Source organism: Heterodontus francisci, chromosome 38 (assembly GCF_036365525.1).
Source record: "Heterodontus francisci isolate sHetFra1 chromosome 38, sHetFra1.hap1, whole genome shotgun sequence".
Lineage (NCBI taxonomy): Eukaryota > Metazoa > Chordata > Chondrichthyes > Heterodontiformes > Heterodontidae > Heterodontus > Heterodontus francisci.
In genome coordinates, this window is record NC_090408.1 from 22,147,624 (window position 1) to 22,164,797 (window position 17,174).

At 40.2% G+C, this 17,174-nt stretch overlaps 1 protein-coding gene across 15 annotated transcripts in view; it reads right to left on the reverse strand.

Moving 5' to 3' along the window:
* mef2aa (myocyte enhancer factor 2aa) overlaps positions 1–17,174 on the reverse strand; it is a 247,414-nt gene that overhangs the window by 47,566 nt on the left and 182,674 nt on the right. For 11 of the 15 annotated variants that reach the window (XM_068017787.1, XM_068017786.1, XM_068017794.1 and 8 more), the window contains 3 exons: positions 8,178–8,315; positions 4,194–4,413; positions 2,021–2,074 (listed from right to left, as the gene is read on the reverse strand). In XM_068017787.1, coding sequence (XP_067873888.1) covers positions 2,021–2,074; positions 4,194–4,413; positions 8,178–8,315 — 412 coding nt within the window. Of the gene's footprint in view, positions 1–2,020; positions 2,075–4,193; positions 4,414–8,177; positions 8,316–8,365; positions 8,498–17,174 lie in introns of all 15 variants that reach the window. The other 4 variants (XM_068017799.1, XM_068017797.1, XM_068017798.1 and 1 more) reach the window with 4 other exon arrangements.

The window sequence follows — 17,174 nt, forward strand, 5'->3', positions numbered from 1 at the left end:
GTAACATAAATGGAGTTAGATATTTCCAGAGCTAATATCGATGTTTGGCCAGGAGAGGAAGCCCAATTCAAGCAGAGATTCAAACATGAGTTGTGGAAAGATACGCACAGATTAAGGTGTCAACATGTTCAATGGTTTGAAGGGAAAGGGAGGTTGGAAATTGGGCCTACAAATCTGATATCTTTAATACCTGGTATTGTGAGATGCATGTGATGGTGTAATGCAAGATTATATTGAATCCAGTTAAGAGATTACTACCAATAGGCCAACTGTTAATCTCCAGGTTAGGGAACTTCACATAAATTGCCAGAAAGTACAGCTTCTGGATAAAATAGGACAAGATCTGAGTACAAGAACTGCTGTTGAATCATTGAGTGAAGAAACAATTCTATAAAAGACCGAAAGCTGTAAAAGGTTAAATTTGAGACATTGGTAAATATGGAACCAACATAGATTGGGGTAAGGGGTCATGCATGGGTGGGATGGTACAGGATGGGCTAAGGGCAACACAGTTTTGGATCAGCTGAAGCTTATGAAGGATGGAAGGGTAACCAGGAGAGCACTGAAACAGCCACATTTGGAGGTGAAGGAGGCACGAATGGGGTTTTCAACAGCAGATAGGCTGAAGTAGGGGCAAAGGTGAACCAAGTTACAATGACAAAAATAGATGTTAGGCATGGCAGAGCTATCATTGGTGTCTGGTAAGTTGAGGTTTGCCTTGTACTGTATTTTCTTCTCAAATATGTCATGCTGTGTTATGTGTATATTCTGGTTGTAAATGGCCTGTATTGCTATTTTGTCTGTGATAGACCAGTAGGGTGATGTTCTAAACTAGAGATATTGCACACAAAATTGCTATGTGCAAATTGACTGCCAATGTCCATGACTCGCTTTGGGTTTTCCTGGGGACTTCAAATGCAAATCTTTTCAAATTAGGTTACCATGTATATTAAATAAAGAATCTGTGTGATACTGAAGTGCAGCTTCCCTTTTCAGAAACCAGCAGTGTAAATTATTACAGCAAGCGTACCACGTGTGAAATCCTCTGAATGATCATTTTGCAGGTTATAATCCAGCTCCTAAACATTCTGTTTCAGCATGGCTGAAGATTTTGTAGCAAAAAACTTGCTCAGTATCACCTTAGAGATATTCTGTAAACTTCTAAGAGACTGGAAGGCAGAATGGTCTCTTTTCATTCCCACATTCACGTTTTTAAACACAAACCATGTTTGTAAAAAAAAAAACTGGTTAGTGAATTTGTTGAGCAATATTAATTTCAGTCATTTGTACACTGGCTTCAAGTGGTTATGGTTAGGTTGCACAGAAAAGGATTCCACAGCAGCATCATTTCAAAAGTTCAGTTATCTTTTTATTCATCTATTTGTTAGATGGTTGCACCAATGCAGAAAATCGCATTGGAGATGAAGCAAACGTGAAATTCCATTAAATCTTTGGAAAGTTAAAAAAAAATCTTTGCAAAGGATTTCTGGAATATTCTTGGGGAAATTTTTTCTTTCCGTTACCAGTGAACAAAAGTAAATGATGAATGACAACAAAAAAAGGAGATTTGTCCTGATGTAGACAAAGAGTCAATGTCACTATGGAGAACAGGAGAAAAAAATTCTAGAAAGTAAACTGAAGATTACCTGACCAAAATGGCAGCTTAAATTTCTTTAAAAGGAAAGTTTCTTGGTGACTAATCCTCTGTCAGAATGCTGGCAGGCTCCTGTTTGTAAGTCAGAGTTGAAAGGATGAGGAAACTTCCATATCAACTTTCTGCAACAGTGTAAATCAGGTGATAGCAAGTCGACAGCCTGTTTACACATCCTCCAGTTAAAATCAATGGAAATAAAGATCAGGAGAGATGTATAATGGGCTACTGACTCACTATTATCTATGTTACACTATTGCACAAAGTTGCTATGTACCCCAGAGCGCGATAACATTAATTTCTCATTTCTAGTGACAGCCGGTTAAACAAAGCCTGAAGTATTGAGTCTATGCCAGATTTCATGCTTACCCACAGGGCTGGTGCCTGCACCATTTGGCATTGTAAGGTCACCCATCATTCCACCTAAAATAAAAAAGCAGACAGGTCCAGCTTTAAATCAACGGCATCAGAAACACATTCTCCATTTATTAGCAACAAAACTGGTTCTGTATAGAGATCAAAATAAACTATTTTTTTAAAAAAGGATTTTTCACTTTAAATACATTCTTTGAAAATTAGAATAGACTTTTTAAAGTTGCATATTAAATATGCAGCATTTTAACAGACCAATAGTCAATAGAATCTTTCAAAAATAATGACAAGTTGAAGAATATGTACAAGGAAACTAGTCAGGTAGATTATTCACTAATAGATTACCACTATAAATCAGGATATGTGTACAATAAAGTGACTACAACACATCACCAATGCTCAGTTCACACAACTTTTTTTTGATGAAACCACCATAAATTAGCTTGACTGCACTTGGGGAAGGAAATTAATACCACAAAATACCATGATTATTATCTATTTAATCCGCATGTTATAGTTAGCATTTAATCTTTTACTTTTCAACCTGCATTATGTAATATCATATATTGTAATGAATTTGAATAGTTTGTCAAATTCAGCAATTTAAAACTCTATTATAAAGGCTGTAATAAACATCTGCAGTTGTAAATTAAGAATCTCAAACCCTTGCTTGAAAAGAAATCAAGTTGCATTTATTTAGAATCTTATCCCATCCTCACAATGTCCAATAGTGCTTTGCAGTTAATGGATTGGTTTTGAAATGCAGTCGTTGTTGTTAAGTAGGCAAATATGGCAGCCGATTTGTGCACAAGGTTCAACAAACATCAAATGAATGGCCAAATACCCTGCTTTTTTGGTTGTGATGGAGGACACTACACAGCGGTGCTACAGCGACTTGCGTCAATTCCCTGTGGGTGGGCAGGCAGCGCCTGTCCATGCGGCTTTCTTCATTAATATAAACAGAGGACAGCCCATGGCCGCATGATAGCGGCCTGCGCTGATGCCTGCCCCAGTGCATCGCGGCATGTCAGTGTAGCTCCTCTTGCGAATGGAGATCTCCCCCAGCATCTCTGATAATGCAGCAACCCCCGCTTAGTACTGCATTAAGTCTATAGTGGGGCTTGAACCTGCAACCTTGTGACTCTTGAGATGACAGAGCTGCCAACTAAGCTCAGCTGACACTTTGGAAGAGCAAACAGCAACAAGAATTTTAACAAATACAAGTGGGACTGAATTCGTGTAAGAATACCAAAAGCATTCATATTAAATTCCTCTGTACAGTATCTTGGTGGCAACAAGTTCAAAAAATGACTAATGCCTTGGTGTATCAAATTTCTCAGCCTTGTATTGTAACTGTGTATATTGCTATTGTACAATGCGATTTCATCTCAAACCACTTTTGTAAACTTCGATTGTGGTTTCATAAATCTGCTCTGTATATTCAGCTCTAAATACTATTTCAGTTCATGTTTTAAATTGAGGAATGCTGATTTTTTCCCCCCCCTAATTTCTATAAATGTACAAGATGCTTCTTCAACAAAGACTTTGCCTACACGTCAGTTATGTCAAGAGTTCATTGATTCTCTTAATTTAAAACTGTACAGCTTAAAGGACAAAAGACGGCAGATTAGATGATAAATAGTATTATTCTTGCCCTTTTTTCAAAGCTTTTATTAAGGTAGTAGAGAGGATTCATGTTTGTTTTGCTAAACTTTGAAAAGCAATTCTAGTGCTGTCGTCAGGGATGAGATTTTATGTGGTGATTTTCCTGTGCATAGTCGCACCAACTGGGAGGGCATACCAGAGGTATACTGGCCACAATTCTCTGAGCAGGTAACGGGTGGAAATTCATGTGTGGAGTGTGTCAAATCTTCCAATATGCACTGACAATGGGTAAGTATCCCAGCTGTCAGTGTGAAACCAGAAAATCACTCCATGGCTTGAATAGAAAAATGCTGACTTTTTGGGAGTATTCATGATAGTTTAAATCTTCTTTCTATGCCATCAAGTTACTTCAGTTTATGGCAGCTTTCTAATTAATTTATTCAAAAGCTCCCAATCCAAAGTAACTATCTCAGGGTATGGTATCTTTCTAATTGAGAGTCTTTCTAAATTATGCAGTCACTTTCTATGCCAGTGCGCCTGCTGCGATTGATAAAAATACAAATACCTGCATTACCAGCACTTGGTGATCTCTGTGGAGCACCTGGTGACACAACGTTTCTGGGCAGTGAAGCTTGGGGAGGCGAAAGCATGCTGGTATCTGTTAGAGATGTGGTTACCAATGAATGAGTTACGAGAGAGCTTCCTGGGTGGCTGTAAGTTAGGGTATTTGGGTTGCTCACTGGAACTGCAACTGGCATTGCGAAGTTTTGTGGCGGCAAACCAGGCTACAAAGAAATAAAACATGTGTTATTTCATTGTTAATTTAAGTTATTTCAATAAAAACAAATGGCAAAGAGGTACTGTGATCAATTTAGTTTAGGATGTGCAGAAATGCTTTCAAATGTACAAAAGAATCTCGCATATGTTACATTAAATTTCCACAATACATTGACACTTCCTAAAATGGTACAATGAGTATGGATCTATGCTTTGCCGCACACAAGTGAGCACAAAGGTAAGAACGTACACTGTTCATTTGCCTAATCTTTCAAGAGCAGTTACCCCTGCCCTAGCCTCAATATAATTAGGATAGCAACAATTTAACTATACACCTCCTTAAATTGGTGTTAAAAGACATCGCTCTGCTATTTCACCAGCATGAGCTATCTGCACATACATGAGGTGACTTTATAAGTTCTCACAAGGTAAGGAGCAACAATTGCGACAACAAACCCACGAGTTTGCAATGTGCTCTGGTGGCAGACGAGGAGCCGCTACATCAACGAGGACTCTGGAAATCTACTCAGTAATAATCTGGATTGGAAAGAAATGCTCCAGATGGAACTACAGATATTTTCACTTTTTAATTTTTTTTCTTAATTTCATCACATTAAAATGTGATGACTGGAATAATAACTTTGTTTTATTACTGATCCAAGAACAGTAGAACATATGAGCTCACAAACTGGTGCGCTTTGATATACCACTGACAACCAAGAGCAAATAGCACTGAGCATAACAGCACCAATTTATAGCACAGAAATGAAAAATTACAGTTTGTTATTGTACCAGCTTATCAGGTGCCTAAAATATTTTTCTGAAAAATGTAGTGCTCATTGAATACTGTACTCTAGTTTTAATATCAGTATACATGTGTTTCAGGAGCCAGAAACATAAAATTCTTCCAGTTGTGATATTATCCATTTCCAAGTAAAATCCCCACAAAGGACATTGATTGAATCTGTTCAATAAAAAATGTTAATGTTTGTAAGTAGAAACAACACTCGAGTGCCAATGAAATTGTGAAATAACTCAAATCAGCAAACATGAATTGCCTGAATAAAAATTCATTAGCTTTGATGTTAGTACATTATTGTAACTTTACAGCACAAAGTTAACAAAAATGTTAGATAGCACACACCATTTGACAGACAATGTATTGAGAAGTTAAAGTTCTAGGTCAGGTAATAAACAAGAATTCTGTTATAATGAACACAATGAAATATATTGTACTGTAGCAAGATCTTTATTCATTGTCATTTTGTGCAAATTTCATATTGTAATTTTTTTCAGAAAGCAAAATGAAAAATTGAAAATATTTGCAAGTCACCCCAATTGCAGTAAAATAATTAACATTACAGTGCATCTTAGAATGGAGAAATATGGTGATCCATTGGGAATTCAATTTTATTTAGCCTGCAGGTAAAATTTTATGGTGGAAATCATGCGCTGTAATTTTCCTCAAAATTTTCAGAATTTGCAATAAAACTTGAAACAGATTTTAAATGCCAATTTAAAACTAAGTTGTAGACGCGGTGATAATTTTGGAACCAAGTTTCTAATTACAAAATTCTTGTTCTGGACAATGGAAGTTAACCTCATCTATTATAAAGTGATACAGTGGATTGGAACAAAAAAAAAAGAAATAGCGATTTAAAAGGCAAAGCATTGCATTTAAGCAAAAACAAGAAATGCTGGAACCACTCAGCAGGTCTGGCAGCATCTGTAGAAAGAGAAGCAGAGTTAACGTTTCGGGTCAGTGACCCTTCTTCGGAACATTAACTCTGCTTCTCTTTCCACAGATGCTGCCAGACCTGCTGAGTGGTTCCAGCATTTCTTGTTTTTATTTCAGATTTCCAGCATCCGCAGTATTTTGCTTTTATCATTGCATTTAAGTGTATTGTTTAAAATGAAAAGTAATTTTGCTTTGCTAACTTGCTTGTGCCATATTTACTTTTAGTTTTGCAATCATCAATTAAATTAACGGAAGCATAAAACTGACATTTGGACATTGACAAATTTTCTAGGGAACTCCATGTTTGAACTTCATGTAATTACAGCTTTTAATTTTGTTACATGGTGACATTTTTGATTACATTCTTTCAAGAATGACTTCTCGATGAACCACGTTGAATGATGCAAAACAAAATTTTGTACTGGATCTACTAGTCAGAAAACACCCATCCATTTGCAACTGGCAATTTGCCATTATAAATCAGTAAGGATTAACATCCTCTTGTCTTCGATATCATTTCCACTCATAACTCACAGATATTGCTTCCTCTGCTCCTGAGGAAGTGACTCATGATGGGTGTAGTTTTCCAGGAAAGCACCTGGGCCCAAATGTTTATTCCTCAAACACAAGCCTGGGCAATAAGTGTTAACAGGTCTCATGGCACAGCCCAATCAAATCCTCACTTAACAGCCACATATAAATAATTTCAGTAATGGTTAGTGGCTTTAAGAACCTTACCCAATAGCTGCACACATGCTGAGAACAATTTTAAGACCCCCCACAATTTTAACATCCTCATCCCTGCCCTTAGGTTTGCTAACTCAGCAGGGGAACAAATCTAGAACATTCCTGGTCTCTCATGTTGTATTGCAAAATTAGTGCATCCACCCCACTGAGCTACCAGAAGCTATTGGTGCCATTTTATGGTGTTGGGCCCAATTTGGATTCAGGAGATGATGCATGCAAGTATAGTCCTTTACGTCTCTCCTATTGTTGTATGAATATAATTAAATGGCATTAATTGGATATACCCTACATTTGCCACAGAAAAGCAAAATAGAATTGAATAGAAACAAATTGGTAAGCAAGATATTAAATCACTCGGAATATATGTTTAAAGTTGTCAGAAACAAGACCAATTATTCTGTCATGTAATTATCGAAATGTTGCCCATTATCAGCCAGCACCTTTAACTTACCGAAACCCTTCACAACCTTGGCTCAAAATGGCTTCTAAATATATTCTTCTACCACCTCTACAATTCAGCAATCAAATTTTAACACAGTCAACACCATGGAATAGTTTGTTCTGTTTTATATACAAGCACGTTTAAAAAAAATGTAAAGGTCATAGTACGACCAGATGCCTGAATTGTGTCTAACAGTCAGTTTCATATATGATTATGTAAAATCCTTGGGATTTATGTGGAAGAAGCCAGTGGAATAGTTGAGCCTTTTGCAAAAATGGCTACTATTTTTATTATTTGATTAATGAAATTTATCATTTACTGGCTGGTTAATCCAAAGGGCAGTATGAATTTTCCAATTTCAAAACTATAAAGCCTAGGCTGGTACTGCATATTTCAGTTGCAACTGAGAAAACATGACACATTCTGCCAAATGTTACACACATCACCTTAACAAAAGTTTGGATCAACTTGGCACACCACCATGTTCAAACTACAAATGTTAGAGTGAATTATTCTGTACATTAATTCACAGACACATTATTATATATCACAGTGATAATGAGTTGTGAGATGGAAAATCATAATAATGCTGGAGGCGTGCAATAACTGAAATTACACAGTATGAAAAGGGTGATTCATTCCAGCCATGGTAATTTAAATGAGTTAGTTCTGAATCAGCTCATGAGACTAGGTACATGTTTTGTAAATTAGGTCTCATTCTGTGTTTCTTCACGCTCTGTTCAGTTGTCTTCATGCAGCCTTCTTCAGTCAAAGAGCAGGCAATCAGGTAGCAGGGAAATGAAAGTCTTCTCGAGCAAAAGGACCACATGCCAAAATCTACTTACTGCGAGTTTGTGATTCCTCATCATGTTATCAAACTCTTCATTTATTTTTTTATATTTTTCCTCTGTATGTGGGGTGAGCACGTATGATGAGTCAGGCTCTGGACTGTCGCAGCCTCTGTGTTCTTTCTTGTTAAGCGCCTAGCAGATTTAAAGAATCAACACAAAGAATACCAGATGAAGGTACTTACACCATAGCGCTTGAACATTACATCATTATCTTCATTAAGCTTTCTGTATTTGTCCTCCATGAGCGGACTGTGCTCAAAAGAATCATCTGGTTCTGGGCTATCACAGTCATTATGTCCTTTCTTTCTTAAGGTCTGAAATACAATTGGAAAATTCACACACAACTACAAACCTGCCATGACAATAACTGTTCACTGATAGATATATAAAATTTATGACCCCACCCCCACCCCCCCCCCCCCCCACCACCACCTCAAAACTTATCCAGTCTTGGTGGGCATCTTTTTAAATCTGGAACTAAGCCTGGGAGCAGCTACCTTTGCACTAAATAAGAAAACTGCATAACTGCAGCAAAACTAAATAGGAGTGCACATTTCAACATTGATAGGTACCTATTTCTCTATCATTTAAAACTGTTTTACCATCAGGAACTCATTTTGGGTCAGGAAATAGCAGAATGAAGTTGGTTCTCATTCACTTTTAAGATACATAAAATTTATAGCAGCTGTATATAGATTTAAAATGAGTGAATTTACACAGCTCCCCTCATTTCACATGATGTGAATCGCTACGAAATTATTTTCCAGGATCGTTTCAGTGAGCTGTTCAGATTTGAAAGGAAATGTTGAAAGCGCACTACTTAAGGAAGGGACAAAGTACATAGGAGGTGAAGCTAGGTAGTCTTGCTTTCCACATGAGTGAAATACTTAATTTTCATACATTTTTAATACAATCTGACACAGTATGGAAATAGGTCAGAGTCAATTGTGCGCATGATGGAGCATATTTGTGGGTGTCATAGTGCATAAATGCAATTTAGAGTGTTGGGAGGTTAAAACTAAAAGGAAAACAAAAGTTTTACTATATGAACTTTTATCATGAAAGTTCTGAGTGTATAAATACATCAGGCGGTAGTGAGAAATGGGCGGTATCACATCAACTGCCAGTTATAGGTCTGATATACTGAAGTTAATGGAACTGAATATTGGGGGTGGTGTAAAGAGGCCACCCAGATGATGCCGTCATTTTTGTACTACTTCACAAGATGAATTTCTACCCTTTGATGTCTTAATGCATACCAGATCTCTGCAGAAATTCAGATAGCCACTAGATTTTCCATCCAGTCACTACAAATGGATGGAAAATCTTGTATATGTCGACTATATTTTAGCAGATCAGACATCATTTATAGTTAAGAAAGAACTCATCTTAAGAATTTTTTAAAAATTCATTTGTGGGATGAGGGTGTTGCTGGCTAGGCCAGCATTTATTGCCCATCCCTAATTGCCCTCCAGAAGGTGGTGTTGAGCTGCCTTCTTGAACCGCTGCAGTCCATGTTGGGTAGGGACACCCACAGTGCTGTTAGGAAGGGAGTTCCAGGATTTTAACCCAGCGACAGTGAAGGAACGGCAATATAGTTCCAAGTCAGGATGGTGTGTGGCTTGGAGGGGAACTTGCAGGTGGTGGTGTTCCTGTGCATCTGCTGCCCTTGTCCTTCCATGTGGTAGAGGTCGCGGTTTGGAAGGTGATATGTAAGGAGTCTTGGTGCATTGCTGTGCATGTGTGTGCAATTATGACAATTAGAAAAAGATTCCAGAGATGGCAGTGTTACAGTACAACAACAACAATTTGTATTTGTTTAGTGCCCTGATTGTAGTAAAGCATCTCAAGGCACTTCACAGGAGAGCTCTCAAACAAAATTTGGCACTGAGCCACAGAATAAGATTTGAAAGGTGACCAAAAGCATGGTCAAAGACGTAGGTTTGAAAAAACTTCTTAAAAGGTGAGAGAGGTAGTGAGGAGGAGAGGTTTGGGGAGGCATTCTAGAGTTTAATGTCTAGGCAGTTGAAAACACAGCCACCAATGGTGAAGTGATTAAAATATGGATGCACTACAGTTGAGAATAGAGGAGCAGGGTGATCTGTGACATTACAGATAGGGAGGGGCAAAGCCATGAAGTGATTTGAAAACAAGGATAAGAATTTTAAAATAGAGGCATTGCCAGACCGGGAATCAATTTAGGTCAGCAAGAAGATATTGGATGGATTTCTGGAAAACAAGGCAAGCGTAACATATGGACAGCAAATTATGGATCACTTGTGATGGGTCAGAAGAATTTTTGACAGGAGGTTCCTGAATTGGTCACAACAATGGAGCGAGAGTGATGGCCTTTTCTTCTCCTGGGTACACAACAAATATTTGGAAGTTTGGATATGCAAGATCAACAATGAATACAAAGGCCAAGATCAAAGTGGGATAAAAAAAATTAACTTAAAAGGGTTTTTTTTTTTAAGAAAGAGATGCATTGGGCTGGATTTTGTGTTGGAGGCGGGGCTCCCAGCACCGGGCCAAAAAGGTGGAGCAAAGCCTGCCTCTGCCTTTTCGTGGCCCCTGCACCCCTCCCCTCCCCTCCCCCCACCCCAGAGCGATCTTCCAGTCTTTTTAAATCTAGTTTTCAGGAGCCAGAATCCCCATCCCTTTAAATGTGGGGATCCCGCCTCCAAGAGCTGCTGGCCAATCAGAGAGCCGGCAGCTCAGCACTGGCATTGCCGGTACTGTAGAGGCCTTGGACAGAGGCCCAGCGCTGGAAACCCGGAGCTCAGGTAAGTGAGGGAGGGTCGCCGGGGCCAGTCCAGAAGGTCCTGACAAGGTGGGGTGGGGGTGGTCGTGCACTCTGGAGAGTCCCGAGGGGGTGAAGTGGTTCCCAACAGATTGCCCACGGAGGAGGCCCCCCCACCCAGCTACCAAGGAGTGTGTTTTGTGTTATAAGGCGCCTCCCCGCGTGAAGGAGACACCCCCGCTGCTGGAAAAATCCCAGCGATGGTGGGAAGTGGCCCCTAATTGGTCATTAATAGGCCACTTAAGGGCTTGAATTGGCCTCTGGGTCAAAAGGCTGTCGTCAGGCCCTCCGCCATCCATCGCGATATTCTGTGCCTCTTGCCTCCAGCCCCATCTCAGAGGGTCATATAAAATCCTGGCCATTATTTCACTTGAGACAAGGTGAGAAAATGAAGACAATACAATAGAGAAAAGTGAGAGGAAAAGATCACCTAATAGAAGCTACAAAAAAAAAAATCGATTTAGGAAAAGGGAAAACCTCCTCAGACTCTCATCCAGACAACCCACAGAAATCATCTTTGAGTTTTCAGCATCTGAATTGGTTGCAACTTTGAAATTAGGAGCAATGATTTACATGTGCATTAGTAACAGACAAGAAACTCAATGTTATTTCTGATCGCGGATATGGAATACTAAGGTATATGTAGTTGCCCTTCAGTGTTCACCCGATTCACACAGCATGCAATCCTACTCGAATGGCCCAAGAATTAAGGCCAGTCCCATACTTCCCTTTCAAAGAACAAAGAACAGTACAGCACAGGAACAGGCCATTCGGCCCTCTAAGCCTGCGCCAATCTTGATGTCTGCCTAAACTAAAACTTTCTGCACTTCCGGGGTCCATATCCCTCTATTCCCAACCTATTCATGTATTTGTCAAGATGCCTCTTAAACATCTCTATGGTACCTGCTTCCACCACCTCCCCCCGGCAACAAGTTCCAGACACTCACCACCCTCTGTGTAAAGAACTTGCCTCACACATCCCCTCTAAACTTTGCCCCTTGCACCTTAAACCTATGTCCCCTAGTAACTGACTCTTCCATCCTGGGAAAAAGCTTCTGACTATCCACTCTGTCCATGCCACTCATAACTTTGTAAACCTTTTATCATGTTGCCCCTCTACCTCCGTCATTCCAGTGAAAACAATCGAGTTTATGCAACCTGTCCTCATCGCTAATGCCCTCCAGACCAGGCAACATCCTGGTAAACCTCCTCTGTCCCCTCTCCAAAGCCTCCACGTCCTTCTGGTAGTGTGGCGACCAGAATTGTATGCAATATTCTAAGTGTGGCCTAACTAAAGTTCTGTACAGCTGCAGCATGACTTGCCAATTTTTATACTCTATGCCCCGACCGATGAAGGCAAGCATGCCGTATGCCTTCTTGACTACCTTATCCACCTGCGTTGCCACTTTCAGTGACCTGTGGACCTGTACGCCCAGATCTCTCTGCCTGTCAATACTCCTAAGGGTTCTGCCATTTACTGTATACTTCCCACCTGCATTAGACCTTCCAAAATGCATTACCTCACATTTGTCCGAATTAAACTGCATCTGCCATTTCTCCGCCCAAGTCTCCAACCGATCTATATCCTGCTGCATCCTCTGACAATCCTCATCACTGTCCACAACTCCACCAACCTTTGTGTCGTCCGCAAACTTACTAATCAGACCAGCTACATTTTCCTCCAAATCATTTATATATACAACATGATTTGGTAGTTTCCTCTAAAAAAAATATGAGAGCTCTCTGAATTTCGATTGCTAGGTGACCATTGACAGTTGCTGCATGCTCCAGAGTTTTGCCATGCAGAGGGTCCTATTGTGAAGGAGGAGGCTAATCTGCAGCCAGTAGCAGAGGTCACACTGAAAATAACTGAGGATGTTGTTGCTGAAACAAATTGCTGTCAGGAGTAGCAGTACACAAGCTCTCCGAGGAGAGATTCATCTGATTAGCTGGACCACTCATTTCATTAAACGGACATGCCCATTGTGCTGCAGCCCAAAGTACAATTCCCAACAATATCCTTTGAACTATGTCAATGATCACTGAAGTTCATTATTGCATCCACTGCTACTTTACTTCTGCAATAACCAATACCTGCACAAAATGCAAAATATTTAATAACCGACAATAAGATACCTAGCTGTAGTATTTTTGGATCCTGGTTCTGACAACATACGGGTAAATCTCAAGATTGAATGCATCATCCATATTTAGCATTTGCTTCTATTTAATTCAGATAACTCCCTAATAGCAAATGCTTTTTTTTCAGTCTTTTCCCCCCTCCATTCTGATGAAGTTATAGGTACACATTTGTCCCCGGCAGTTCTAAAATACTTTTATTCAACGCCCTAAAATTATTAGTCTTGTATCCAGAGAAGACATTATAAGACCTGTTTGTTTTTGTTGCTTTGTCCTAGTTATTGTCTGAAAGCCATGCAAAAGCTCAGCTGTTTCCAGATAGCTTGTGGTGGCACAGAACCAGCAGCCTTCCACTTTATAACACTGGTTCTCAAATTTCAGAGGCTCACGGTCACAACATAGAGACAAAAATAAAAATTCCAGTGTTCTAATTATGTAATACTATTCGCACTTTTATCAATTACTTACTTCTTAAAGCAATGATTATTGTCTTGCCCAATCCTAAATGCTCCTACCTCCAATCATGAATTTAAAAAAAATATATACATGACAATTTAGCTCATTGCATCACAAAAAAGTCACAAAAATTCTACACTGAGAAAGTGCATTCACAATCCAGCTACAGCATTGATGCAAAGTGCTTTGGCTTTGCACCAAGCGTGCAGTTACAGTGTAAATGCTACTTGAATCGAACAGCAGGAGCTGACCTGACACCAGAAGGAAGCTGAGTAAGACTCCCTACAGGAGGTTGCTTCACTGTTTTGCTCAGGAGTCAGTTTGGACCTTGGCACCCAATTTACACTCTAAGATTAGCACTGGTGTGAAGCTCTGCACAGACAATAAATTTGTTGCGTGTTAATGCACCCTTAGAGAAAGCATAATTATCACTAACAACAGAAAGCACAGGCAATGATTCTTTGCATTTTGTTGACTCTTTTTATACTGATATTCTAAAATGCTATTGCATAGCATGCTGGAAAATATCTAAACTCCGTTGTTCCTAACAAGAGATTCCAGTGCAGGCTGACTAACAATATCCCTTGCAATCGAATACTTATTCCGGAATTTTGTCATTTTTGTTTTCCTTTTTTTAAAAAAAAAAGTGCATGTTTAATTATTTGAAATAATATTAATACTATATTGTGCTTCATTTTATTGTACCAGATACTTTATATTTTCCTGTGACTTATACTTGACTGTTATGTGTGGGTTTATTTGTGGTTTTAAGTCTATATAGCCTCCCTTCCAACTAATTTCCTGTTTACTGACTCTTGAGTTGCTTTAGTCTCTGATGATTACTTGTTTATCGTGCACCCTCTGTTCATTCCTTACAAAATACAATGCAACATAACTGAAAATAAAGTGGCATTGGACTGTAATTATGATTCATTTCTTCATACTTTTAGGGCGTAATGCTACACATTTGCAAAACATTATACCTGGTATAATTTCAATAATAATAATAAAACAACATTTTGTCTTTGAAGCGTCGCTAGCAAGTAGACACAATGGGGAGAATTTTAAACCCCCACAATGGCAGGAAAAGAGTCTGATCTTCTCGAGTGCCAGGGACTGTCCCCAGCTGCTGCCTTCTACCGCAGGCTTTCCTCCGCCCTCTCCCCCCCCCCCCTCCCCCAGATGCCTCTGGGCCTGGCTGGCTGCCGGGTGGGAAACGGAGTTGAAAAATTCTAACGAGGTCCTGCCATTAAATTCAGCAGGACCTTCACCTCACCGGGATTTACGGGACTCCCGGCTGCTGCCAGATACCCGCTTGCTCCCACCTCAGTGCCCTATAAATATCAGGGCCGTTGGCTCTGTTTCACATCCTTAGGGCTGTGCTAGCTGGTTACTTTGGTCATCAAATATTTTCTGCCCATTACTTTAACAATTCATGGCATATTCAAATTCACCAAGTCATCACAAAAATACTTCAGCTTATTTCTGTTATATGCGTATTTCAGATTTTACGTAATAACCTGAAGGGACTTGTTGAATAAACCACTGCTCATTCAATGAATATTAAAAGACAAGCAAATAAAAAGATTAAGCAATTTTCAGAGATAGGGGCCAAGATTTTCCTCTTCCCATCGAAGGACGGACTTCTACCTGTTGCCCAGACCTGCTGTCCTGTTGCCGCTCCTACCCATTTCCCAAGGTGCGAGCTGGTATTTATGCAGGGCAAGAAACTGGCAGAAACCCCACAACATGCAGTCCACCTTTAAGTTAAGCAAGATTCGGGAGAGCCATTTCGGACACACACTGCAGAGCCAGAGGAAAAAGGTAGAGCACTTAAAATGTTTTTTTTTGGGGAGGACAGGGGGCATGCAGAAAAGATACAAAGTTTTTTTTTCCTGATTTCTACAAGAGCTGTGGGACCACACTGTACAATAAGGGGCTTTAAGAGGAGAGCAATAAGCCAGAGTGTCCTCTCCCTCTCCAACATGCTGTTCAGCAGGCTTGCTGCAAATCCTGAGGGCAGCAGTGACACAGGTGGGAGGCAGGGAAATTGGATCATTTACATGCAGTGGGTGGTGCAGGGGCAGAATGAGGAAAACTTTGCTTGGGATGGAGGGATAGCAGTAGACTCCCCTTCCAATTTTTCCACTGCTCCTGCTATCTCACCTAACTGAAGCAGGAGAGTGGAACAAAAACCAGGACACGGTCAATCCACCAACTTTAGAAATCTGGCACAAAACTGAATATGAACAAATCATCTTGAATTTATGCAGTAGTGTATTGCAACTATGTCCTTTTCCACTAGCTTAATTATATATCAATTCAAACATTTTCCTCACTTTATATTTGCTTAATTAGATCAAACATGGTCCACGTTTTAATTTTCCATTCCCTTTCTGATCATTTTTCACTGTTCATCTCCTACAGGAGGAGATTCATACCAAAGTGTGATTCCACACATGGGGCTGGATTCTAAGGAGCATTTGACGTCGGGATCTGTGACAGGGGTGGGTGGGACAAGAAGATAGCCTTGGATGAGGCCCACCACGGATCCAGACGCCGGCAGGGCCCAGCCCGATATTACCGGCGGCAGTGAGGCCTCCTGGCAGCCACCCCTGCCACTCGGCGACAGGACCGCAATTTAAATAAATTAAAATACCTGCATTAATTAATTTCACATCGCCTCCTGATATTCACCCTGGTGGCCTGTCCGAGGAAACGAGGTGCAACACTTGCCGGGGAGGGAAAACAGAGTCAAATAAGCGTCCTGGGTGTAGGGTATGATGGGAAGGGTTGTAGGTGAAAGTTTGTGCAGTTTGGGGCAGTGGGTGAGGTCAGATATTAAAAGTAAATTTTTTTTGGGGGGGGGGAAAAAAGAGGTAGAGCAAATAAGTAATTTAATTGTTATGGGGGGGGGGGGGTGGGAGAGGGGCAAGAGAGATGTTTTTATTTTCTTAATTCCATTTAACATTTAATATTTAAATGTCCCAGTAGGGCTGACAGCCCTTTAACAATGGCTTCAGAGCCTGCACACAGGCAGCTGACGCTATTGCCGGGGATAGACAGCCCGCCCCCTCCATGTGATTGGGGGCGCAACACGCCCCAGGTATTTAAATGAGGCACCGTGCTTGGAATTGTGGCGGCTCTTTGACGTGCGGCCCGCCATTTTGTTCGCCTGCCGCCAATTTCAGCAGCAGCCTTATAAAATTCAGCCCGTGGAAAATAGCTCACCAAAGCAGCCCTTTGTCACGTGCAAGCCTGCAGAGCAAGTATCAATGGCTTTTTCATCATTCAAATCTTTTCAGCATTTAACACGCACATATCCAAAATAGTCAATGCATAGCTTTGGACAGTGGAAATCATGGTCATTTTCTCTAAGCCCAGGAACAGAAATTCTTTGTGGTGCTCCACCAGTGTTCCAACTGAGATCAGCTAATTCAACAAAAATGCCCTATAAAATATGACGAAGGAAATCAAAGGGCCTTTGAACTTTTTCTAAAAAAAAGGAATACCAGTTCACTGATATTTTGATGTACAAGAGCCGATATTATGAATGAACAGGCCTGGTGGGAAGCCTGGCGCTTCGTAGAAACATA